Raw genomic sequence first — 24,640 nt, 5'->3', positions numbered from 1 at the left:
ACTTAGTCACACCTCTGGGTGACTGTGAGACCTTACAGTAGACGATATCTGAAGCGATTTCACAGTTTGACAAATTTTCAAAAGTTGGAATAAAATCCCGGCAGTTGCTGCACGCTCTGTCACAACAATCATCAGGGGAAAGACTCAGTCGGAGCGTCTTAATGCGGTCTTCTTCTGGTCTTGTGCAGATGGTGGAGGAGGGAGATGCTGCAGCCTCATTCACACTCAAACATCATAGCTCATCATCAGTGTTTTGAGCCTGTATGAACCTTCACATGCACTGAAAAATCCTGCTGGAGTCTTTTAATGATGATGCTGCATCATTCTCAGTCTGAACAGAATCTTAAAACGCGAGCAGCTCCAGGACCAAAACCTCATGACTTGAGATTGTTGTTACATGTGAGAGTGTGTCAGAGTAAATGTCTTCTAATGCACAGCAGGCATGAAGCAGCTGAGACTCTACATAAAAGAACTGAATTCAAATTGGCTTCAATCTGGGCAGAAACTCACTTTTTTTTTTTTCTTGGCGGCCTCGGTGGCTGGCACCTCTCAAAATACACCAGGAATATTTTGATTGTTTTACCAGTCAATAACATCTTAGAATAGAACTGGACCTACAAATCCTGGTTCCCTGCCAATATGGCTGCTAGAGTAAAACCACCAAGCGGCCAAAACCACGTTTGAATTTTGAAGCCAATCCTTAAGTGTGGGCAGCAACAGTTCCTCTACTGTCCACTAGAGGCCGGCTCCAAAAACACTCCAAACACAAATTACAGTTTACAATTACAGAAGTTAATATTGCAATTTTGATTTTCTTTAGGATTAATTGTTCAGCTCTACTGAGAAGTGCTAGGGAAAGAAATAAGAGAGAGGAAGCAAGTTATTAAAGGTTTTCCCCCCTGCTTTTCCCTTCGGCGCTTTTAAAATTTGCTGGTAAATTTGAAAACCCTCAGCTGAAGCGGGACGTGTGTGTGTGTGTGTGTGTGTGTGTGTGACACCTTCGTCCGGACGGGAAGCCTACCTGCTGCTGAGGGTACTGCATCCCCCCCATGCCCATCTGCCCCCTCCCAGGCATTCCCATCGGGTAGCGATGGGGGGAGGGGGAGGGGTAGGGCTGGCCGGGGTACGGCGCCCCCTGCTGCTGGGAGTAAGGGTTGTTGCTCATGCCGTAGAGCTGGGAGCGCTTCATCGCCATCGGGTCCATGGGCGCCACCTGGAGGAGAGAGGAGACGCCATGATGAGTGGAGTCCAAGTGGAGTCAAAATGCTGGTACCATGACAACACTGCCGCCCTGCAGCCTCCCTGCAGCCGCCCTGCAGCCGCCCTGCAGCCTCCCTGCAGCCGCCCTGCAGCCGCGCCCTGCAGCCGCGCCCTGCAGCCGCGCCCTGCAGCCTCCCTGCAGCCGCGCCCTGCAGCCTCCCTGCAGCCGCCCTGCAGCCTCCCTGCAGCCGCGCCCTGCAGCCGCCCTGCAGCCGCGCCCTGCAGCCGCGCCCTGCAGCCGCGCCCTGCAGCCTCCCTGCAGCCGCGCCCTGCAGCCTCCCTGCAGCCTCCCTGCAGCCGCGCCCTGCAGCCTCCCTGCAGCCGCGCCCTGCAGTCGCCCTGCAGCCTCCCTGCAGCCTCCCTGCAGCCGCCCTGCAGCCGCCCTGCAGCCTCCCTGCAGCCTCCCTGCAGCCGCGCCCTGCAGTCGCCCTGCAGCCGCCCTGCAGCCTCCCTGCAGCCGCGCCCTGCAGCCTCCCTGCAGTCGCCCTGCAGCCTCCCTGCAGTCGCCCTGCAGCCTCCCTGCAGCCTCCCTGCAGCCGCGCCCTGCAGTCGCCCTGCAGCCTCCCTGCAGCCGCGCCCTGCAGCCTCCCTGCAGCCACGCCCTGCAGCCGCCCTGCAGCCTCCCTGCAGTCGCCCTGCAGCCTCCCTGCAGCCGCGCCCTGCAGCCGGGTAAACACACCGCAACCTAATGCACCGTCAAGTGCTGTGGGGAGAGTCAGGTTGTTCTCAGGGGGCTCCGCTGTGCCAAAAACGACAGAGAGCCATTCAGACTAATCTGCTCATGTCACTGCCAGGTTCAGGCCAATTGGAGCAGCACTTAGAGAAAATGTGGGCAATCCAGAAAGCCTGGGAGGCCACTTTAAACCCGAGTCAATGGTCACGCCTGGGTAGCCTTCAATATTAACACACACACACACACACACACACATTCACACAAACCCTATTTGACACACTGACATAATAGTAGGTGAGAGCAACGATTCAATGAGAACAGATGTTTTCAGCGCTGCTCAGATGGCTGCGGCTAAAAATAGCACAATTTTGGGGATTTTGCACGTAAAAAAACAAAATAAAACATAACATCCACAATTTTTAAGCCTATTCCTTAATCTTAACTTTGGGTTTGGGTGACACATTTCCATCAGTCTTGGTGTAAAAAGTAAATAAAAAATGAAAAAGACCTCGATCACAACTCCACCAGGTCTGGAGCTCTGCCAAGTCAACACAGCTGGCTGCTAGTCAGAGGAGATGATGGGGCTTTAAACGGCTCGATCAATAATCCAGATGTAAACAGAAGGGGAGACCCGAAATCTGACGCTTCTTCATTCTCAAATTAATTATAAAGCTCTACGTTTAGCTTCAGTGACTTATGGAAGATGGTAAAAGCTTAATTTCCATCCATAAATCAAACTCTTGGGCAATTTAGGTGAATATATCTGATGAGCATGTACTGTACTACGTCTACTAGAGGCCTGTTGTCCTGTATCTACTGTTCTGCTATGTTAGATGTCAATATGACTTGATGAATAAAGTGCTTCCAGAGGTGGGGACTCCAGTCACAAGACTTGGACTCGAGTCACAATTTTAATTGCTTGAGACTTGACTTGATGCATGAAGAGAAGACTTGAGACTTGACTTGGGTTCTGGTGACTTGGGACTTGACTCTGACTTGTACTTTGATGACTTGAAAAGGTTTCTAAAGGCTTAAACTTATGAGATTTGAGCCTGAAACCTGGTTGTATATTTATTTGACCATAGTGTATGAAGTCAAATAAACCCCAAATTGACCTTTAATGAACCATGACATTTCGCTCATGAAACAAAACTGAACAAAAAAAGCCTCGAGTTATGATGGAAATCATCTCATGCAGGTAAAAGCAGTTCAGCTTGTTGTATTCAGGCGTGTTTCAGCTTGCTGTATGTAACTGCAACTTTCTGAAAAACTTTCATCATTTAAAAGACAGTGGTTTCCAATCAGTGGTTGGGAACCCCTGCAGGGTCTCTCCAGAAACAGGTAGGAAAAATGTCATTAAATCCTACTATTAGCCTTTCAGTGGCCTCAGTGACAAGCAAGGTGAGGTGCCACAAGTTTCAGCAGCGCTGACTTGGGGAGCCATGTGGGGAAAAAAATATTGGGAATCACTTGAGCTGTTTTCAGTTAAAACCAGAAGGCAGTCGGAGAGTGCAAACCCCACCAGCGCTGAACAATTCATCAACTTGCTGTTGCACCAAAACACATCATTCCTATAACAATTTTAAATTAAATTGATTTCTTCACCCTGCAAACCAAAGCCTTAGGATTTGGAATCAAGTCTCTCTCCCTGTTGGTTTCATAGTTGCAGCCATAAACCGATAACCGTCTAGTGGCGGAAATCCCAGATCTGGATCACCACCAAAATCGAATCAATTGTTCCTTCTTGACAGACAAACAAGCAAACAAACCAACAGGAGTGATGACATAACCTGCTTGGTGGAGGTAACAAACAAGTCTGCACAGAAATAAAAGGAGCAGTCCTAAACAGCCTTAAAAAAGAGGATGATGGGTGTATTTGAGGCCTGAGACTTAAAACTTGCTTTCCTCTCCTTATTATTACTAGTTGGGGAAATGTTAGGCAGGTGATTCTTTACAGAAACATAAGATGACATAAAACAAAATGAAAAAATAAAGAGACAAATAGTGAATGAGCTTCAAGCACACTGGTTTACCCTGAATGTGGACCTTCCCTTACAAAAAAGACACATGTGAAAACCCACCCATGTGAAAAAAGCACCAAAACGCGTTTTGGGTTTTCATACATGAACATGTGAAATTTCCCATTGACATTTTCACCTGCGAAATGTCTCATTGCATGTGAAATTAAGTTTTCACATGTGAAACAAATATTGACAGATCTAATGGCAGGTGACAACATGAAAAAAAAGTTCACGTGGGAAAAAAAACCATTTCATCTAGAAACTGAATTTTTTCACAGCTTAAGTAAAAACTCACATGACATCAGAATGTAACATGAGAAAAATTGTTCACATGTGAAACCAACATGTGTCCAGAAAGCACATGTGCTTTGAATTCACATGTGGGTTTTCACATGTGACTTTTTTGTACTAGCTCATATAGTAACATTGTAACAAAACCACAAAACATCATAACATGTAACAAGGCCATACAGTAACATGTGGTAGTAACAGACATTACCAGCCAGATTGACAATTACTATAATGTACATTTTACCATAAATATCAGTGAGAAGCTTCTACCTGTGCTGCAAAACAAACAGCTGCACACCCAGCAGAGTGAGAAATGAGAATATTCCTGCAGCCTCTCCACAAGCCGTATTGTGAACGATGCTGAGGACATTTAGCAATCCACAGGATCTCATGCAACTCTCCGCTGTGCTATTAAACCAGGCTGACACAGAGACCTGGCCTGGATGTTAGATGACAACAGGTTGGGGGAGAAAATCCATCAAGACATAAAGGAGTAGCTGCAGACTGGCCATAACACATGGCATCTCCTTTTTAATATGGCTAAATTAACATTTGTTAACATTAACCGCTGACAATTTTGACCTCAAATGACCCATCAGTGATTTTATCTGAATTAAAATAAGTGATTTTATCAGACCCACGCCGATGAACTAGAAAAAAAGAGCTGGTTTCCTAGATATCAGGCTGTAAGGATGTAAGGATATCTTTCCCTTGTACTCTTAAAAAAAAACTAAAAAAAATCTGATGATTCTACTAATTCTACACATTCATATTGAAGGCTTAGCTGATGAAGACTGTGATATATGGCTGGTTTGACTAATGTTGACAAAATGTAGTTATTGTAAGTCACTTTGGACAAAAACATTTGCTAAATGACTTAATGTAATGTAATGTCAGGCACAATGAGTTAGCATCTTGAAACCACCTCTATTACACAGTGACTCTGGCTCTGGTCGACAGTAACAGCTATGGAGCCGATGCAGAATTTATTTTTTTTTTAAGATTATTTTTTGGCATTGTTGTCTTTATTAGTCTGGTGAAAAGAGACAGGAAAGACTGGGGAGAGACAGAGGGGATGACATGTGACAAAGGTCCCAGGCCAGACTCGAACCCGGGACATTGCGGTTATATGGTATGCACCTTAGACCACTAATCCACCAGGACGTCCCATCCAGAATGTATTTAATGAACAGTGGTATGGTGTACTGTACTGTCAGTAAGGTGGAGCAGGACTGACCAGAGACAGCAGTGATGCAGCCAGGCTGGGGCCTCAGCTGCCTGGTCAGCTGAGGGTGGATGTTGTCTGTTTTGTTCCAGTATTATGCCGGTGGTGATAGGCACATGGCTAATCTGCATGTGTGAAGGTCAGAGCTCTTGTGTGGAGATGGGGCCATAATGGGCTCCCTGCCAGCCGAGTTCAGGCCATATCAGCGGCTAAAAGAAGCACTACAGGGCGAAGCACCAATACACAGCGCTGATAAAACGTAATCCTTCTCTACACGGAGGGCTATTAGCACGACAGAGAGGGTAACAAAAGCTTCAGAAACAACTAAACAAGCTCTGACACCTCAGGTTACTTCAAAGTGATAATGAGCATTTGTGAAGCGATTAATTGATGTCAGAGTTGAACAGAGCTGTCAAAGAACGGCAGGCGGCCGCGACTACATGTCAACTCCTGCTACCATCTCTCAGCGTCTTCAACCTTAATTTAATCATATCATTACCATGTTATACCGTACTGCACAGCAGTAAGCAAGTTGCTTTCATACAGCCTGTTCAGGCCTGGACTGCAGGGCTCGGTTAACAACAGCTAGCTTGCTAATGATAGCTTAGCATAGCAAGCTAAAAAACGGACAAGTCACCTTGGACACAGAATCGAAACACAAACTTTAGTTAGCTACTGTTAACTTCTATGACCATCAGTTATTGTTGTCTGTGTGGCCAATTCATTCTACGTGAAAACCCATTTGTAAAATAGTTAAAATTGCCAAAATGTGTGTATCGACGTGTATAAATGACGTCTAGCTGCAGTGGAAATAAAAAAATATTAGCTAGCTCACCAGCTAACGTAGGCTAGCTAGGTTAGCGTAGTGGCTAACTAGGTGATATAATGTTAGCTAGCAGGTTAGCCTTAGAAAACTGCCTATCTCTCATTAGTCAGATGAGCTCATTACTAGCTTACAACCACGGACTGTAGTTTATTGATGTGTTATTCACCTGGGGTCTGCCGCTGCCCTGTCCGTTGTTCCCCTGGCTCATAGCAGGGTGATTTCTTTGTTGTCCTACCCAGCCATGAGTAGCCGAGCCGTACTGGGAGCCCATGTCTTTAGCCAGCCCCATGCTCGGCTGTTGTTGTGCAGAAGGATTATTATAATCTTGATATCCACTTCCATAACCTCGCATCATAGGACTCGGAGACGTCAATAACTGATTCAAAGTCGGGGTAGCCCCCGACGGGTGCTGCTGCTGCGGACCCTGCCCAGGGAATCTCTGAAATCCTCCGGCATTACCGCCTCCACCCGGGGAAGCGGTAGCAGCCATAGCCGCTTTGCTGTGGTTAGCAGCGGCCGTGTTGCCGCTGCCCGGGCCCATCAAGTTGTTCCCCTGCCGTGAGGGACTCATCATACCTCCATATCCACTATTACCGTAGCCGGGTCGATAGTTCGGGTAGTGGTTGTACGGGCTGTTGTTGTTGTAGCCTTCGTGGGAGTTTTGAACCTGATCCATAGTGCTGTGTACCGAGTGCGCTGCCGTTACCCCAGTCCCTGGGCTTTGTTGTCCGCCATGTTGATCAAAGCAAGGCCCTCCTCTTCCATTCCCATAATAATGATTAAACTCGGAGCTGGTCCCACTTGGAGGAGGGTTGTTGTTGCTGTTGGTGGTGGTTGATCCCAGGCTGGCATCCATCCGCTCCTCCTCCTCCTCACTTTTATTCAGCTGGTGTTGACGATGGCGCTCCTCTGCTCGGTTCCCCAGCAGGAGGATGTTTTCTTTTCCTCCATGTTGGCGATTCCCACTTTCTGCCTGCGTCTCTCCCTGCTGATTGTTGTTTATATTATTGTTGTTGTTGTTATTGTGAATTTGCCGTTGGTGGTGGTGCTGCTGGATAAACTGGCTGAACGGCGGAGGTGTGTGGTGAGATGATGGAGGAGGAGGAGGAGGAGGAGGAGGTCCAACACCACCAGCACCTCCACCACTGTTACCGAGGGTTTTCACTTTATGACCGCCGAGCATCCCCGTCTCCATGCCGGTCACCTTAGACACCGAAGCCGGTCTTTTATCACCGCTTTCTCTCCCGAGCTCACTTTCTCCAACGTTATGGTTTCTGTTCACAGGAGCCCGGCTCGGATCTTCTTCAGGATGGCCATCTACATTATTCATGCTATGGACTCCAGCTGATCCCGGTACAGCAGAGCCAGTCCTCCCAGTTTGAAGATGTGGTTCGCTTGTAAAAATCACCGACGTCTTCTTACCGTCTGACACCGGGGCTGATGCCACTTGCGCGGCCATGGTCAGGTGCACATGTCCGGGGCAGCAGTTCCCAGTCACCCCGGTGAACTAGGAGCTGGCACCGCGGACCTCGGAGAAGGAGAACTGGGAGAAAATTTACCTTGAAAACCCCAAACCCGCTGACGCTACTGCTCCAGAAAACAGTTCTGCTGTGGGATGCTCATCATAGGTTTTTCAAGATTCACTAGTTTAGCTGTTATACCAACCAAGGTTGCTGGGAAATTGTCTCAGTTTACTCAGGACATCAGGTACACATCCGCATATTCCCCCTACACAGTACCCATATACATCTACCTCCCATATTATACCCATATACAGCACATATACCCCCATGCAGTGCACATACTGTATACATACAATATCCATATACAGCACATATACCTCTATACAGTACCCATATACATATACCTCCCATATTATATCCATATACCCCCTATACAGTACCCATATACAGCACATATACACCCTATATAGCACCTATATAAGCACATATACCTCACATACGAAATCCATGTACATATACGTTATTAAGTTTACATTAACAGGATTATTACAATATTAGCTGCACATTTTTATTGCATTATTGGGAAGTTACTACATTTACAATTTTAACATATACACATACAATACACATATACAGCACATATACCCCCCATGTGATACCCATGCACATATACCCTGCATACAATGTTCATAGATATACCCACCATACTATACCTATTACCAAATCCAATTATCAGCCAGGCAAGGCCAGTTAGAAGTGAGCTGTAGAAGAGCAAACAAGTGACAAATGTCAAAATAAAACGAACCAGTAAGTAAAAAAAAAAGTCCTGGCTCTTTTAGCTCTAAACCTGTTTCCAAAGGGACAGAGAGAGAGGAATCTGACTTGGCAGAGTGAGAGGGGTCAGAGAACAACTGAAGAGCTTTGTGCTTACTGTACTAAACACAAGCCATTTCAATATAATTATTAATAATGTTGCTCTTGAGCTCACATCGGCCCAAATCGTGTTCAGCCTCCTGCACTCCAGTTTGACTGAGTCACTCGTTCCAAAAGTCACAGTCCTTAAATTTCACAGCGCTGGGTGATAAATGGACTGATAAAATGGGACATTTTACTGTTTAAACCTCATAAAATGCCATTTTAGGTGAGATCTACGCACACAGTTACCTAAGAAAAATAGAATGCAGTGAAAAGAACTATAGCAATACATTTTTAGAAAGATACTATACTTATCCTATACAAATATTATAGGAATATAGGAGATTAAAACCACCATAAAGTAGGATAAGGTCACTATAAACTCACTGAGTACCACAGACACTCTATGAGCCCCTATAGGATTATAATAGGAATATTATAGTGATATTTTATGTGTAAACTGTAAAATGTGGATCCAACCAGTTGTGCTTGTCCCCATTTGGCTATTTCACAGCAATCAAAAAAACATTCGTTAAGGGAACAAATTAAAAACATTACGTTCTGAATAAAATATCTGCAATGTGCAATCAAACGGGAAACACGTCTTAAATTTCCCTTTAAAGAGCCTGCGACTGTGCTTTGAGTGTGTTCACTGCATAAATAACAAATTAGGTTACTTGGCGTCACGGCTTGGCAATGCAGCGTTAAATTCACTGCAGTCACAATAAATAAACACTAGTTACATTTAGGCACATTTTTATACCGAATCAAAGGGAAAGCATTGCCTACACATGAGAGAGCATGTGTGTGTGTGTGTGTGTGTGTGTGTGTGTGTGTGTGTGTGTGTGTGTGTGTGTGTGTGTGCAGGGACCTCCCACAGCAACACTGGAAACAACCCAGTCAAGTCAAGCAGGGAAAGTGGGTCAGAAAGCAGCAGCAGCTCCCAGAAACTCACTCAACCAAACGCCACGCTGCTGCATGTGAAACCCCAACACACACACACACACACACACACACGCACACACACACACAGAACGCCACATTCTGCATTTCAGTGTGAATTAAGGTTAGACCGATATACATTATGGGGCCGGTATTGGCCTTTTAATAAATATCAGATATCAGTAATGTAAGAGGCTGGAAAACCTGACATGAAAGTTGATTTATTAATTTCCTTATTCAATAAGGTTTTTTTGTATTGTGTTTTTTAGGCAGCAATGCATCCCAGAGTTTCCCTACCATTGAATAGGTGAATTAAAGAGCTGCTAACACTAAAAGGATTTCATTAATCAGGGTTTCAGTGGAGAGTTTTAGTGTCACATGATGGTTTAAATGCTGTTTCAGAGGAAAGAAGACAGTTCTGAGGAAACACTGAATACTGGGAATGTTTGGGAGCTTAAAAATGTTAAAATTGAAAGATATTGAATATCAGCGCAAAATATCAGCTATTGGCAGCTTCATTACAAAAATACCACCCTTCAGAAACTCATATTATTAATATATAAGTCATGTCAACACAGTCAGACTGAGGGGGAAATGGGAACAGAACGGGCATTTCTGTTCAAACTAATGTTCTGGTAGATCGGGCTGTCGCACTTAATATGGCGTTATGTTGTGATGGAAATAACCAGTAAAAAATGATTTGTCATTTTCATCACATCTATAAGTCCAGCAGGGGACCGCATGCATTTCTGTTACTTTCCAACGCAGCATATCTTCACTGTCAGGCGTCCAAAATGTCAAGTTTCCATGAACTAAGAAAAACAGTGATGGTTTTCAGCTTGACCACCATGCAGGTTTCAGTTTATCCAGCAGGGTTTTAAAGGGTTTCATCAGGCCAAGAGAGGAGCCTGGAATCCTTTATGTGAAGTTAAAACATGAAAATCACCAAAATTGGAGTCACAAGATTTTCACAACAACTGCAGTAATAAAGCACACCTACAGATCATGATGCAATTAACTTATGTTCTGCTGAAAAGTAACACAAACACAGGACATGAGGATGTTGAAAGTGACGCGTCCTTTTTACAGAGCAAATCAGCACTAAATCACATTTGAGCTGTAAACAAGGTTATTTATACCGAACAGCATAACTCCTGTGCTCAATTTCAACATTTTTCAAAATAAGTCCCGCATCTGCATCTTTGTAGAGTATTGGTATTATATGTGAACACATGTAGATGAACACCTGTCACGATGATCCAAACTTAACAAAACGTTTGATATTAGTGTGAAAGCCGTCTATAAAAAGTAATATCTGCTGTTTGCCTCTGTAGGACGGTTTGTCTGAGGCTGCAGACGCTGCTGAGGCTCTTCTCCTTCAGTCTGTGCTCTTCTTTAAAATCAGACAACCTGACAGAGACAAAAAGATAACACAGAAATTAGCCTCATCACTAGCGATCCATTACTCTCTGATAACCTGTCCTCTCCTACTAGCTGCTTTGCTAAATGAACAAAGTACACACTGACACTACAGAGGGAGACGAGTTTAAAAACGGACTTTCCACCATCAACACAAATACAAAACTGTTAAGACTGGACAGAAACAGAGGATAAGTGCATACTGCCCTCTGCTGGCAGTCCTTATTATGCTTTTTCCATCTTATTTTTCACAGTTTTACTTTCATTCATTCAGATCCACACCTTCACACTGGGAGCTGAGCAGCTGGGGGTTCAGTGCCTTGCTCAAGGGAAGCTCAGCAGCAGCAGTTATTAAGGAAGGGAGAGTACAGATGTTCTCATTCAGACTGAGGATTCAAGGAAATCCAGGAGCGCTGCCACCGGGAAGTGAAACAAGTTCCAGTTACAAATCAGCAGGACGATGAAAACCATTTGGAAGAATTTAAAGATCTGGGAACCTAAAGGACGGATCAGAGAGTCACAGCAACATGTTTAGGTTTCTGTTTTTCTGTATTCTGACATGAAGTCTACTGCAGGGACGCAGAGGAAATAAACCCTGATGTCAGGCTGGTCGTCTGCAGGTAAAAGTCAAGACAAAGAAACCAAATGTTTTCAGATGTTTTCAAATGTTTTCAGATGTTTTCAAATGTTTTCAGATGTTTTCAGATGTTTTCAAATGTTTTCAAATGTTTTCAAATGTTTTCAGATGTTTTCAAATGTTTTCAAATGTTTTCAGATGTTTTCAAATGTTTTCAAATGTTTTCAGATGTTTTCAGATGTTTTCAGATGTTTTCAGCCCATCAGGAGATCAACGGTGACTGTTTCCTTAAAATTGACTTTTTAAGCAAACAGTTTTTTTTCACTTTTATTTTTTTTTGCACTCTGTCAGTTTAAAAGAATATTTTTTTACCATCTCAGCTTCCTAATGTCCTTTTCCCTTCTGATGGTTTGAGTCGAATTCAACCAAACATCAGTGTTGGGAGGAAGTTATTAACTAAAACTAAGATGAAAACAAGCTGTTAAAAATCATTGTCATAAACTGAAATAAAAATTAAAGCAAGATTTTGTAAAAACAAACATTGTCATCATCATCTTCATCTCTAACTGTGCTGGTCCACTGTTACAGAGACCTTCACTGGTAAAATCTTCAGAGGGAGTTCATCCCAAGTGTCAATGTATGGAAACAGCCTGTCAGCGAAGGTGTGTGTGAAGGTGTGTATGTGTGTGTTAGTATCAGGATCAGAGAATGACAGTTTTCCTCTGTTCCAGTCCAGATGCAGTCTGATCCTCTGGAGCTTCTTCTTCACTGGGAGAACAGTGACTTGATCTGATGGGGAGCATGCTGTGTATTCACCATTATAGAACCTTATTATCCATAATCCAGACCGTATGAATCCCTTCCTCTGGACAGACTCTGGTAACACACCCACTACCCAGTCTGTATTGTCTCCAACCTCAACATCCCAGCTGTGAGTTCCTGAGTTAAAGCCCTCAGATCCCAAGACAGAGCGGTACCAGTCAAACCTCTCTGGGTTTTCAGGAAGCTGCTGACTCTCTCCACATCTCACACTGGTCAGATCTTCAGACAGGATGAGATCTGGATGGGCAGTGTTTGGGTCCAGGATCACAGGAGTGTAGGAGACCATCACCTTCATCTTGTCCCAGACTGTGAAGCTCAGGTTGCCCAGGTGTTTGGCCTCGTCTATCAGAGCTCCTGAGACCAGCTGTGGATCCTCCAGCAGGGGGCGCTGGACTCTTTCCACTGTAGCCTTGTAGTTCTGCAGGAACGAGACGTCTTCAGCTCTCAGCTCCTTCTCTATGGCTCTGACTGTGTCTGAAAGAGCTGCTATCTCTCTGCTCAGACCCTCCATCTTCTCCTTCATCATCTGACTCTTCTGCTCCTCTTCCTCCCTCAGTGCAGCGATCCTGGCCTCCTCTTCCTCTTGCAGAAACTGGTGAAGCTTCTTAAACTCCTCCTTAATCTGCCTCTCTGTGCGTCGGGCCTGGACCTTAATGTGTTCTGCTGTTTGATCACAGTTTCCTTTAACTTCATTAAACAGCTTCAGTTTCTCCTGTAAGGACTTCAGTGATTCCTGAAGTTCCTCCTTGTGATGCCGTGCAGCTTCATCGATGGGTCTGATTCTGTGGTTGGTGTGTGTTTCTGAATGCAGACAGACAACACACACTGTCTGCTGATGGTCCAGACAGAAGAGCTTGAGTTTCTCAGAGTGCAGACTGCAGAGAAGCTCAGATCCTGCTGAAGCTCTCTGATCTCTCTCCAGTAAGAAAGCCTCACACAGGTTCTTTAACACCAAGTTACAAGGTGGTTCAGTCTTTGAAGATCTTCTCTTACAAATTGGACAGTCATGTATTAGTTTCTCTGTCCACCAGCTCTGCAGACAGGCTTTACAGAAGCTGTGGGTACATGACAGGACGACAGGATCTTTAAAGATGTCATGGCAGACAGAACAGGAGAAATCCTCCTCTGATATGGAAGACATTTTCTCTCTGAGTGAAGCTGAAATCTCACCAGGCAGACGGCTCAAACAGGAAGTGAGTCAGCCAGTTGTGGCACCACTCCCTCCTCTAGAAAGCTCCCTGGAAGTTACTTTCACTTTGAGTCATGTTTCTCTAAATCTCCTGTTCAGTGTGAAGAGTCAGCAGCAGGTTGAAGTGGCAGTATTCCAGTATTCCCAGTATTCCAGTATTCCAGTATTCCAGTATTCCCAGTATTCCCTCCTGTAGCTGTCCTCCCTCAGTGGAAGTCGTAGGTTTGGTCTGAAGGTGAATCTTATCGTCTGTCTCTCGGTGTGTGTGTCTCTTCTCAGTGAGGAGAGGAATAATGACAGCCTGTTTCCTGGTTTGTGTCGGGTGAAGCAAAAAAGGGGCGGAGCTTTGTCACGCTTCAAAATTAAACTGAAAGGCTGAACTAAGAATGATTAACAGTCAATACCATGTGATTTGGCAAATGTGACTCAAGGCAGGGGCGGATCCAAAGGGGGGCCGTGATTGGCCACCCTTGGTGCCACCCCAAATTTTCTTGCACATCATTGTCTGTTTAGCTCTGACTGACACACTGAAATTGCCTGAAATGTAAGATTGTGTTGTTTTAAGTGACCAAGGCTTCCTTTTAGACAGAAAGAAGTGCTGACAGATAATGAGTCTGTTTTTCACCTAAATAATCAGTCAAATGAGTCTTTGCAGCAACAGAAACTTTGTCCTGCAGGTAATAATTTGTTTCTGAGCAAATTCAAATTTATTTGCTGAATCTTGAGAACACACAATTGATTAAAAACAATCAAACTACTGTATATTGCACTATAGTTCATTTTTAACTCTCAACCTCATTTTGTTTTTCAACCATATTTTGATTCAGGAATAGCAAAGTGCAGCTATATATGACAAAAGAGATCAGGCATAACAACACTTCCCTTTTATTTTTATTTTTTTACCCCCATATCCTCTAACCCCCCACCCTTTAGCTCCCACTGCCTATATACAATCTATGAAGATTAAAGTAGAGATTAATGAATGTGTATACACACATGTATATACATTCAAACATTAACACATAGTTCTACATACACACATATATGCACATACAAATGTATACACCTATGTACTTATCTATATGCATACATATTTAGTTAATTAGCAAAAAATGATAAATGAATAAATAATAAATATACGTATAAATAAATACAGTTGAAAAAGAGAAACCTGAACTAATCACTTGATCTGGACTATGTCTCACATGGACATTATGCAGCTATTGACTTTATCCTTGGACTCAACTTACACAGCAGTTTTTATTACACAGGACTTAATGCTCAGCAGCACTTTAGACACTTTAGACACTTTTAATTTTAGTCTTATAGTTTTTAGTTATTAACATTAGGGTTATTATGTTGAATATTTGAACTGTCTGTCTCCTGCTCTGTCCACTCTGGAGACAATGAGTCCAAACTGTCTCCAAAAAATATCTCCAAAAAAGCCGTTTGTGGCTCCACAGAGTTGAGAGTAAACGTAAAAGTTGCAAAGTACATCAGTTAAAATTAGCTCTGATTTCCTGACTCAGTTCCTCCATTACACAACTTTCACTAACCAGGAAATCACAGAACTATTTTTCTCTGCCGCAGCACAGACCGCTGTGGGGTGAAAGGCGGTTCCTGGCAGAGTGATCTAGTTCTGGACGGTCAGGTCAGATTGTAAACAGTAGAGTTCGGTAGAAGGTGCGGTGCCGCTGAAATTAAACTTAACACATAAACAAAATATACAGATGAACTCACAGTAAACTATTTTTACTTAGCATTTAAGAGAGCGTGTTCGCAGCATTGTGAGTAAGCTAGCTAGCAGCTAGCAAAACAGTGAGTCCACGATACCTTCAAAATATTTCCTCTAGTTTCTGTCACTTGTTTTCTGTCACTTGTTATTTGTTCAACAAGCAGCTGGCAATGCATTATCTAGATTTATGGTGTTTGCCACCAAATAATTTTACAGGCTAACCTGGTTAAGTTTGCTAGCTAACATCAGCTTCATCTTAGCTTAGTCGCTACTGGCTGAATCCCTGCTGTGGATTGGTTGTGAAGCACTTTGTAAATCTGTCTTGAAAAGTGCTACGCATTATATATATTATTATTTCTGTCACAACAAGAGGATTGCTGGTAAAGAACTGGAATGTATATCATTTAGTAATATTCATGAGTATGATTTTGTTGATTTGAAATCCCCATTATTAAATATGAGACTCAAGAACTTTAAGTATCAAAACATTTGTAATAACAATAATAACAATAATAATACCATCATCTTCATCATCACCATCTTCATCCTGAATAAAGACACCCTGAGCAGCTCTTTAGCCAAACAACAGAACACAGCTTTAATGAGAACAGAAATATTTCTCTTTTCCATATAAAAGTGTTTTAAAATAAAGAAGAGCGAGTTAGAGAGCGTCCTTCAACAAGATTCAAACCTGTAGCAACTGATAATGTAATAACTAATGTAATAAATGAGTTCAAAATGTAATAATAACCTACCTGTTAATGTAATAAATTGCTGGATAATATAAATATAATAAAGTCAAAAGTCCCCAAGTCAGTGATCAGTGATCAGAAGCCATGTTTTCTCACACTTTCCTGTCCTTTGTATTTTATTGATTGCAGTCAAAAGTAAATGTTAGTCAAACACACAGTGTGTTAGAAAGGGGTTGGTTCTATGTGTTCAGGAGACTATCACCACCATGGTACAACGGTCAGGTTGTATAAAAAGTGTCCCACAGTCCAGATCCATGCATCAAAGTTTATTTGAATGTATGTTGTATATTTGTCTGTGTGGTTCTGTAATACAAGCCGAGAAGAAAAGGAATACAATAATCAATAAACACAACAATCAACCTCAATCAAATTCAATATTCAATTCAAACATTCACAAATATGACCAGTGCACATTACTACAGATACCTGAGGAATTATTAATATTGAATCAAGCTGAACTATCACTTACCTACAAATATACTGATTAGACTATAAACTAACCAAAATAACACCAACTATAAATAATAACTGCCAAAGCTGAATGATGATTACAGTTGACATCTAAACACCAGTTTAGTGCATCCAACAGGAATCAGATATATATCTTAAACAAATGTACATGATAATGAAAATATATTTTACCATTAACAATTCAAACAGTAAATAATCACTTACATTTGTCATATACGCACAATCTTTAAGGCAGCGGGACCGATGGTCAGTAGGAAGGTTGTTGGAACACAGTTGTTAGACAAAGGGAACAAACTGAGTGCATCAGTCCTAATCATACACAGCTGGGCAGTGAGGTGGAGTGGCAGGTAAAAGGTCAAGTGGGAGGGAGTAGAGGATCATGGGAAACTGAGTTCTAGGGTGAGTAACTCTTTTCTACACACTGAAACAAAAGTCTTCTGACAGTACAACAGATTCCACTGCCACACTGACAGTCTGTCTCAATGTGTTTGAGCTCAGTCTTTCAGTTTATTCTGAAAGAATATAGTGATGATGTCTTAGAATAAAGTCTTCTGCCACTGATGAAGTCTGTAATGGCTCTCATGAGGACTTCCAGAGAGTCCGCCACCCTGCAGATCATCATCATCATCATCATCATCATCATCATCATTGTCATCATCACCATCATCTTCATCTCTTACTGTGCTGGTCCACTGTTACAGAGACCTTCACTGGTAAAATCTTCAGAGGGAATTCATCCACAGTGTGAATGTATGGAAACAGCCTGTCAGTGAAGGTGTGTGTGAAGGTGTGTATGTGTGTGTTAGTATCAGGATCAGAGAATGACAGTTTTCCTCTGTTCCAGTTCAGATGCAGTCTGATCCTCTGGAGCTTCTTCTTCACTGGGAGAACAGTTTCTGGATCTGATGGGGAGAGTGCTGTGTATTCACCATTAGATAACATTATTATCCATAATCCAGACCATATGTCTCCCTTCCTCTGGACAGACTCTGCTGCCACACCCAGGAACCAGTCTGTACTGTCTCCAACCTCAACATCCCAGCTGTGAGTTCCTGAGTTAAAGCCCTCAGATCCCAGGACAGAGCAGGACCAGTCAAACCTCTCTGGGTTTTCAGGAAGCTGCTGTCTCTTTCCAAATCTCACACTGGTCAGATCTTCAGACAGGATGAGTGCTGGATGGGCAGTGTTGGGGTCCAGAATCACAGGAGTGTAGGAGACCATCTCCTTCATCTTGTCCCAGACTGTGAAGCTCAGGTTGCCCAGGTGTTTGGCCTCATCTATCAGAGCTCCTGAGACCAGCTGTGGATCCTCCAGCAGGTGGCGCTGGACTCTTTCCACTGTAGCCTTGTAGTTCTGCAGGAACGAGACGTCTTCAGCTCTCAGCTCCTTCTCTATGGCTCTGACTGTGTCTGAAAGAGCTGCTATCTCTCTGCTCAGACCCTCAATCTTCTCCTTCATCATCCGACTCTTCTGCTCCTCTTCCTCCCTCAGTGCAGCGATCCTGGCCTCCTCTTCCTCTTGGAGAAACTGGTGAAGCTTCTTAAACTCCTCCTTAATCTGCCTCTCTGTGTGTCGGGCCTGGACCTTAATGTGTTCTGCTGTTTGATCACAGTTTCCTTTAACTTTATTAAAGAGCTCCAGTTTCTCCTTTAAGGGCTTCAGTGATTTCTGAAGTTCCTCCTTGTGATCCAGTGCAGCTTCATCGATGGGTCTGATTCTGTGGTTGGTGTGTGTTTCTGAATGCAGACAGACAAGACACACTGTCTGCTGATGGTCCAGACAGAAGAGCTTGAGTTTCTCAGAGTGCAGACTGCAGAGAAGCTCAGATCCTGCTGAAGCTCTCTGATCTCTCTCCAGTAAGAAAGCCTCACACAGGTTCTTTAACACCAAGTTACGAGGTGGATCACCGTGTAAAGATATTTTCTTACAAAGTGGACACTCATGTATTAGTTTCTCTGTCCACCAGCTCTGCAGACAGGCTTTACAGAAGCTGTGGGTACATGACAGGACGACAGGATCTTTAAAGATGTCATGGCAGACAGAACAGGAGAAATCCTCCTCTGATATGGAAGACATTTTCTCTCTGAGTGAAGCTGAAATCTCACCAGGCAGACGGCTCAAACAGGAAGTGAGTCAGCCAGTTGTGGCACCACTCCCTCCTCTAGAAAGTTCCCTGGAAGTTACTTTCACTTTGAATCGTATTTCTCTAAATCTCCTGTTCAGTGTGAGGAGTCAGCAGCAGGTTGAAGTGGCAGTATTCCAGTATTCCCAGTATTCCAGTATTCCCAGTATTCCAGTATTCCCAGTATTCCCTCCTGTAGCTGTCCTCCCTCAGTGGAAGTCGTGGGTTTGGTCTGAAGGTGAATCTTATCGTCTGTCTCTCGGTGTGTGTGTCTCTTCTCAGTGAGGAGAGGAATAATGACAGCCTGTTTCCTGGTTTGTGTCGGGTGAAGCAGGAAAGGGGCGGAGCTTTGTCTCGCTTCAAAATTAAACTGAAAGGCTGAACTAAGAATGATTAACAGTCAATACCATGTGATTTGGCAAATGTGACTCAAGGCAGGGGCGGATCCAAAGGGGGGCAGTGATTGGCCACCCTTGGTGCCACCCCAAATTTTCTTGCACATCATTGTCTGTTTAGCTCTGACTGACACACTGAAATTGCCTGAAATGTAAGATTGTGTTGTTTTAAGTGACCAAGGCTCCCTTTTAGACAGAAAGAAGTGCTGACAGATGATGAGTCTGTTTTTCACCTAAATAATCAGTTAAATGAGTCTTTGCAGCAACAGAAACTTTGTCCTGCAGGTAATCATTTGTTTCTGAGCAAATTCAAACTTATTTGCTGAATCTTGAGAACACACAATTGATTAAAAACAATCAAACTACTGTATATTGCACTATAGTTCATTTTTAACTCTCAACCTCATTTTGTTTTTCAACCATATTTCGATTCAGGAATAGCAAAGTTCAGATATATATGACAAAAGAGATCAGGCATAACAACACTTCCCTTTTAATTTATTTTTTTTACCCCCATATCCTCTAACCCCCCACCCTTCAGCTCCCACTGCCGATATACAATCTATGAAGATTAAAGTAGAGATTAATGAATGTGTATACACACATGTATATACATTCAAACATTAACACATAGTTCTACATACACAAATATATATGCACATACAAATGTAAACACATGTACTTATCTATATACATACATATTTAGTTAATTAGCAAAAAATAAATGAATAAATAAATGAATAAATATATTTATACATGAACATAAATAAATAAAGTTGAAAAAGAGAAACCTGAACTAATCACTTGATCTGGACTATGTCTCACATGGACATTATGCAGCTATTGACTTTATCCTTGGACTCAACTTACACAGCAGTTTTTATTACACAGGACTTAATGCTCAGCAGCACTTTAGACACTTTTAATTTTAGTCTTATAGTTTTTAGTTATTAACAACAGGGTTATTATGTTGAATATTTGAACTGTCTGTGTCCTGCTCTGTCCACAGCAACATGTTTAGGTTTCTGTTTTTCTGTATTCTGACATGAAGTCTACTGCAGGGACGCAGAGGAAATAAACCCTGATGTCAGGCTGGTCGTCTGCAGGTAAAAGTCAAGACAAAGAAACCAGATGTTTTCAGATGTTTTCAGATGTTTTCAGATGTTTTCAGCCCATCAGGAGATCAACGGTGACTGTTTCCTTAAAATTGACTTTTTAAGCAAACAGTTTTTTTCACTTTTATTTATTTTTTTTGCACTCTGTCAGTTTAAAAGAATATTTTTTTACCATCTCAGCTTCCTAATGTCCTTTTCCCTTCTGATGGTTTGAGTCGAATTCAACCAAACATCAGTCTTGGGAGGAAGTTATTAACTAAAACTAAGATGAAAACAAACTGTTAAAAAAACATCATAAACTGAAATAAAAATTAAAGCAAGACTTTGTAAAAAAAAAAAAAAAAAACTGAACTAAAACTATCAATGTCTTCTCTCTGTCATCTCAATTTTCTGAGATTTTATGAATCCCTCATACTCTGTGGGTTCCTTCAGATCCCCCAGCGGAGAAAAGGGTTCTTCTGTGAACCTTTGAAATATTTTAGTAGTCTTCCAAGAACCTCTCCAAACTGTGAGGTTCTTCAGAGAACCTTGTACAGGTTCCTGGAGGATCCCAGTTGGACCTGGCAGTTTTTAAGAGTGTACCTGTGGGCTGAAAACGGTCAGTGAACTGTAATTCCGTCTTTCAGCCTGAGGGAGGCGCTGAATCCACGTGATCAAGAACTAGAAAGTCAGTTAGTGAGGCAGGATGAGGCCGAGGCTCGCTGCAGCTTCACAGGTTAAAAAGTTGAAATCATCAGAAAGAGTTTGTCATTTGAGAGAGTTCTTACCACAGAGACTAAACAGTTTTATCTCTATGGTTCTTACAATTTGACCTCCAGATGTCACTATTCACTATTCACTAGTATAAATATGAGACTCAAGAACTTTAAGCATCAAAACATTTGTAATAACAATAATAATACCATCATCTTCATCATCACCATCTTCATCCTGAATAAAGACACCCTGAGCAGCTCTTTAGCCAAACAACAGAACACAGCTTTAATGAGAACAGAAATATTTCTCTTTTCCATATAAAAGTGTTTTAAAATAAAGAAGAGCGAGTTAGAGAGCGTCCTTCAACAAGCTTCAAACCTGTAGCAACTGATAATGTAATAACTAATGTAATAAATGAGTTCAAAATGTAATAATAACCTACCTGGTAATGTAATAAATTGCGGGATAATGTAATTAAATCAAAATATTATATTAATCGGCAATTACTACTTCATGAGTATAGCATTTGTTTTTTTTAGGATAATGTAAAAAACAACAACAACGATATAGACTGGTAATGTAAAAACCCAAGTTAGCACATTCTTCTTATCCTTATGACTTATTACATTTTAAGTCAATATTATTATTACAATGTCAGTTAAAAATATGCTACATACAAGCTTTTATTACATTTTCAACTCATTTAGAGGGACAATTTTAATACATTTTGACAAGTTATTACATTATCCAGCTTAAGTTGTTTAATAAATTGCTGGATAATATATATATAATAAAGTCAAAAGCCCCCAAGACATCTAAACACCAGTTTAGTGCATCCAACAGGAATGAGATATATATATTAAACAAATGTACATGATAATGAAACTATATTTTACCATTAATAATTCAAACAGTAAATAATCACTTACATTTGTCATATACGCACAATCTTTAAGGCAGCGGGACCGATGGTCAGTTGGAAGGTTGTTGGAACACAGTTGTTAGACAAAGGGAACAAACTGAGTGCATCAGTCCTAATCATACACAGCTGGGCAGTGAGGTGGAGTGGCAGGTAAAAGGTCAAGTGGGAGGGAGTAGAGGATCATGGGAAACTGAGTTCTAGGGTGAGTAACTCTTTTCTACACACTGAAACAAAAGTCTTCTGACAGTACAACAGATTCCACTGCCACACTGACAGTCTGTCTCAATGTGTTTGAGCTCAGTCTTTCAGTTTATTCTGAAAGAATATAGTGATGATGTATTAGAATAAAGTCTTCTGCCACTGATGAAGTCTGTAATGGCTCTCATGAGGACTTCCAGAGAGTCCGCCACCCTGCAGATCATCATCATCATCATCATCATCACCTCTAACTGTGCTGGTCCACTGTTACAGAGACCTTCACTGGTAAAATCTTCAGAGGAAGTTCTCTCCCAGTGTAAAAGTATGGAAACAGCCTGTCAGTGAAGGTGTGTGTGAAGGTGTGTATGTGTGTGTTAGTATCAGGATCAGAGAATGACAGTTTTCCTCTGTTCCAGTCCAGATGCAGTCTGATCCTCTGGAGCTTCTTCTTCACTGGGAGATCAGTGGCTGGATCTGGTGGGGAGAATGCTGTGTATACACCAATAAAGAACCCTATTCTCCATAATCCAGACCGTATGATTCCCTTCCTCTGGACAGACTCTGCTAACACACCCAGTTCCCAGTCTGTATTGTCTCCAACCTCAACATCCCAGCTGTGAGTTCCTGAGTTAAAGCCCTCAGATCCCAGGACAGAGCGGTTGCAGTCAAACCTCTCTGTGTTTTCAGGAAGCTGCTGCTCTTCTCCACGTCTCACACTGGTCAGATCTTCAGACAGGATGAGTTTTGGATAGACAGTGTTTGGGTTCAGAATCACAGGAGTGTAGGAGACCATCTCCTTCATCTTGTCCCAGACTGTGAAGCTCAGGTTGCCCAGGTGTTTGGCCTCGTCTATCAGAGCTCCTGAGACCAGCTGTGGATCCTCCAGCAGGGGGCGCTGGACTCTTTCCACTGTAGCCTTGTAGTTCTGCAGGAACGAGACGTCTTCAGCTCTCAGCTCCTTCTCTATGGCTCTGACTGTGTCTGAAAGAGCTGCTATCTCTCTGCTCAGACCCTCAATCTTCTCCTTCATCGTCTGACTCTTCTGCTCCTCTTCCTCCCTCAGTGCAGCGATCCTGGCCTCCTCTTCCTCTTGTAGAAACTGGTGAAGCTTCTTAAACTCCTCCTTAATCTGCCTCTCTGTGTGTCGGGCCTGGACCTTAATGTGTTCTGCTGTTTGATCACAGTTTCCTTTAACTTCATTAAAGAGCTCCAGTTTGTCCTGTAAGGGCTTCAGTGATTTCTGAAGTTCCTCCTTGTGATGCCGTGCAGCTTCATCGATGGGTCTGATTCTGTGGTCGGTGTGTGTTTCTGAATGCAGACAGACAACACACACTGTCTGCTGATGGTCCAGACAGAAGAGCTTGAGTTTCTCAGAGTGCAGACTGCAGAGAAGCTCAGATCCTGCTGAAGCTCTCTGATCTCTCTCCAGTAAGAAAGCCTCACACAGGTTCTTTAACACCAAGTTACGAGGTGGTTCACTCCTTGAAGATCTTCTCTTACAAATTGGACAGTCATGTATTAGTTTCTCTGTCCACCAGCTCTGCAGACAGGCTTTACAGAAGCTGTGGGTACATGACAGGACGACAGGATCTTTAAAGATGTCATGGCAGACGGGACAGGAGAGATTCTCCTCTGATATGGAAGACATTTTCTCTCTGAGTGAAGCTGAAATCTCACCAGACAGACGGCTCAAACAGGAAGTGAGTCAGCCAGTTGTGGCACCACTCCCTCCTCTAGAAAGTTCCCTGGAAGTTACTTTCACTTTGAGTCGTGTTTCTCTAAATCTCCTGTTCAGTGTGAAGAGTCAGCAGCAGGTTGAAGTGGCAGTATTCCAGTATTCCCAGTATTCCCAGTATTCCAGTATTCCCAGTATTCCCAGTATTCCAGTATTCCCTCCTGTAGCTGTCCTCCCTCAGTGGAAGTCGTGGGTTTGGTCTGAAGGTGAATCTTATCGTCTGTCTCTCGGTGTGTGTGTCTCTTCTCAGTGAGGAGAGGAATAATGACAGCCTGTTTCCTGGTTTGTCTCAGGTGAAGCAGGTAAGGGGCGGAGCTTTGTCATGCTGAGAATGATTAACAGTCAATACCATGTGATTTGGCAAATGTGACTCAAGGCAGGGGTGGAGCCAAAGGGTGGCCGTGATTGGCCATCCTTGGTGCCACCCCAAATTTTCTTGCATATCATTGGTTGTTTAACTCTGATTGACACATTGAAATTACCTGAAATGTAAGATTGTGTTGTTTTAAGTGACCAAGGCTTCCTTTTAGACAGAAAGAAGTGCTGAAGAGTGACAGGTGTTGATGTTGTTTCATTTTTTCCAGATATTTCACATCCAGTCCAGAGTCTGTTTTTCACCTAAATAATTACTGGACAATACAAGTCAAATTAGTCTTTGCAGTGATAGAAACTTTGTCCTGCAGGTAATAATTTGTTTAATAATTTGTTTCTGAGCATATTCAAACTTATTTGCTGAATCTTGAGTACACACAATTGATTAAAAACAATCAAACTACTGTATATTGCACTATGGTTCATTTTTAACTCTCAACCTCATTTTGTTTTTCAACCAGATTTTTTACATTGTTTGTTCAATTTGCACCAAACTTGGTACAC

General features: G+C 42.7%; 4 protein-coding genes across 6 annotated transcripts in view; all 4 read right to left on the bottom strand.

The window, feature by feature from the left end:
- arid1b (AT-rich interactive domain 1B) overlaps window positions 1-7,274 on the bottom strand; it is a 64,909-nt gene extending 57,635 nt beyond the window's left edge. For all 3 annotated transcript variants that reach the window (XM_078289911.1, XM_078289909.1, XM_078289910.1), the window contains exons 1-2: window positions 6,463-7,274; window positions 1,022-1,213 (exon numbers count right to left, since the gene is read on the bottom strand). In XM_078289911.1, coding sequence (XP_078146037.1) covers window positions 1,022-1,213; window positions 6,463-7,152 — 882 coding nt within the window. In that variant the 5' untranslated portion in view covers window positions 7,153-7,274. The remainder of the gene's footprint in view (window positions 1-1,021; window positions 1,214-6,462) is intronic.
- Window positions 7,275-12,055: 4,781 nt separating this feature from the next.
- Window positions 12,056-13,883, bottom strand: LOC139923866 (E3 ubiquitin-protein ligase TRIM35-like). The gene has a single exon (XM_078289923.1). The coding sequence runs from the start codon at window positions 13,573-13,575 to the stop codon at window positions 12,175-12,177; it is 1,401 nt and encodes a 466-aa protein (XP_078146049.1). The 5' UTR covers window positions 13,576-13,883; the 3' UTR covers window positions 12,056-12,174.
- A 2,863-nt stretch (window positions 13,884-16,746) lies between these two features.
- On the bottom strand, window positions 16,747-18,978 carry LOC139926326 (E3 ubiquitin-protein ligase TRIM39-like). The gene is made up of 2 exons (XM_078289920.1): window positions 18,772-18,978; window positions 16,747-18,681 (listed from the first exon to the last, which is right to left on the bottom strand). The coding sequence occupies exon 2, from the start codon at window positions 18,655-18,657 to the stop codon at window positions 17,251-17,253; it is 1,407 nt and encodes a 468-aa protein (XP_078146046.1). The 5' UTR covers window positions 18,658-18,681; window positions 18,772-18,978; the 3' UTR covers window positions 16,747-17,250.
- A 2,739-nt stretch (window positions 18,979-21,717) lies between these two features.
- On the bottom strand, window positions 21,718-24,008 carry LOC144542753 (E3 ubiquitin-protein ligase TRIM39-like). The gene has a single exon (XM_078289921.1). It carries the CDS (start codon window positions 23,675-23,677, stop codon window positions 22,277-22,279), a length of 1,401 nt encoding a protein of 466 aa, XP_078146047.1. The 5' UTR covers window positions 23,678-24,008; the 3' UTR covers window positions 21,718-22,276.
- Window positions 24,009-24,640: the final 632 nt, after the last annotated feature.

The sequence above is a fragment of the Centroberyx gerrardi genome, chromosome 18 (assembly GCF_048128805.1).
Source record: "Centroberyx gerrardi isolate f3 chromosome 18, fCenGer3.hap1.cur.20231027, whole genome shotgun sequence".
Lineage (NCBI taxonomy): Eukaryota > Metazoa > Chordata > Actinopteri > Beryciformes > Berycidae > Centroberyx > Centroberyx gerrardi.
The sequence above is the reverse complement of the archived record's forward strand: the minus strand, read 5'-3'. Positions and strand labels throughout refer to the sequence as shown.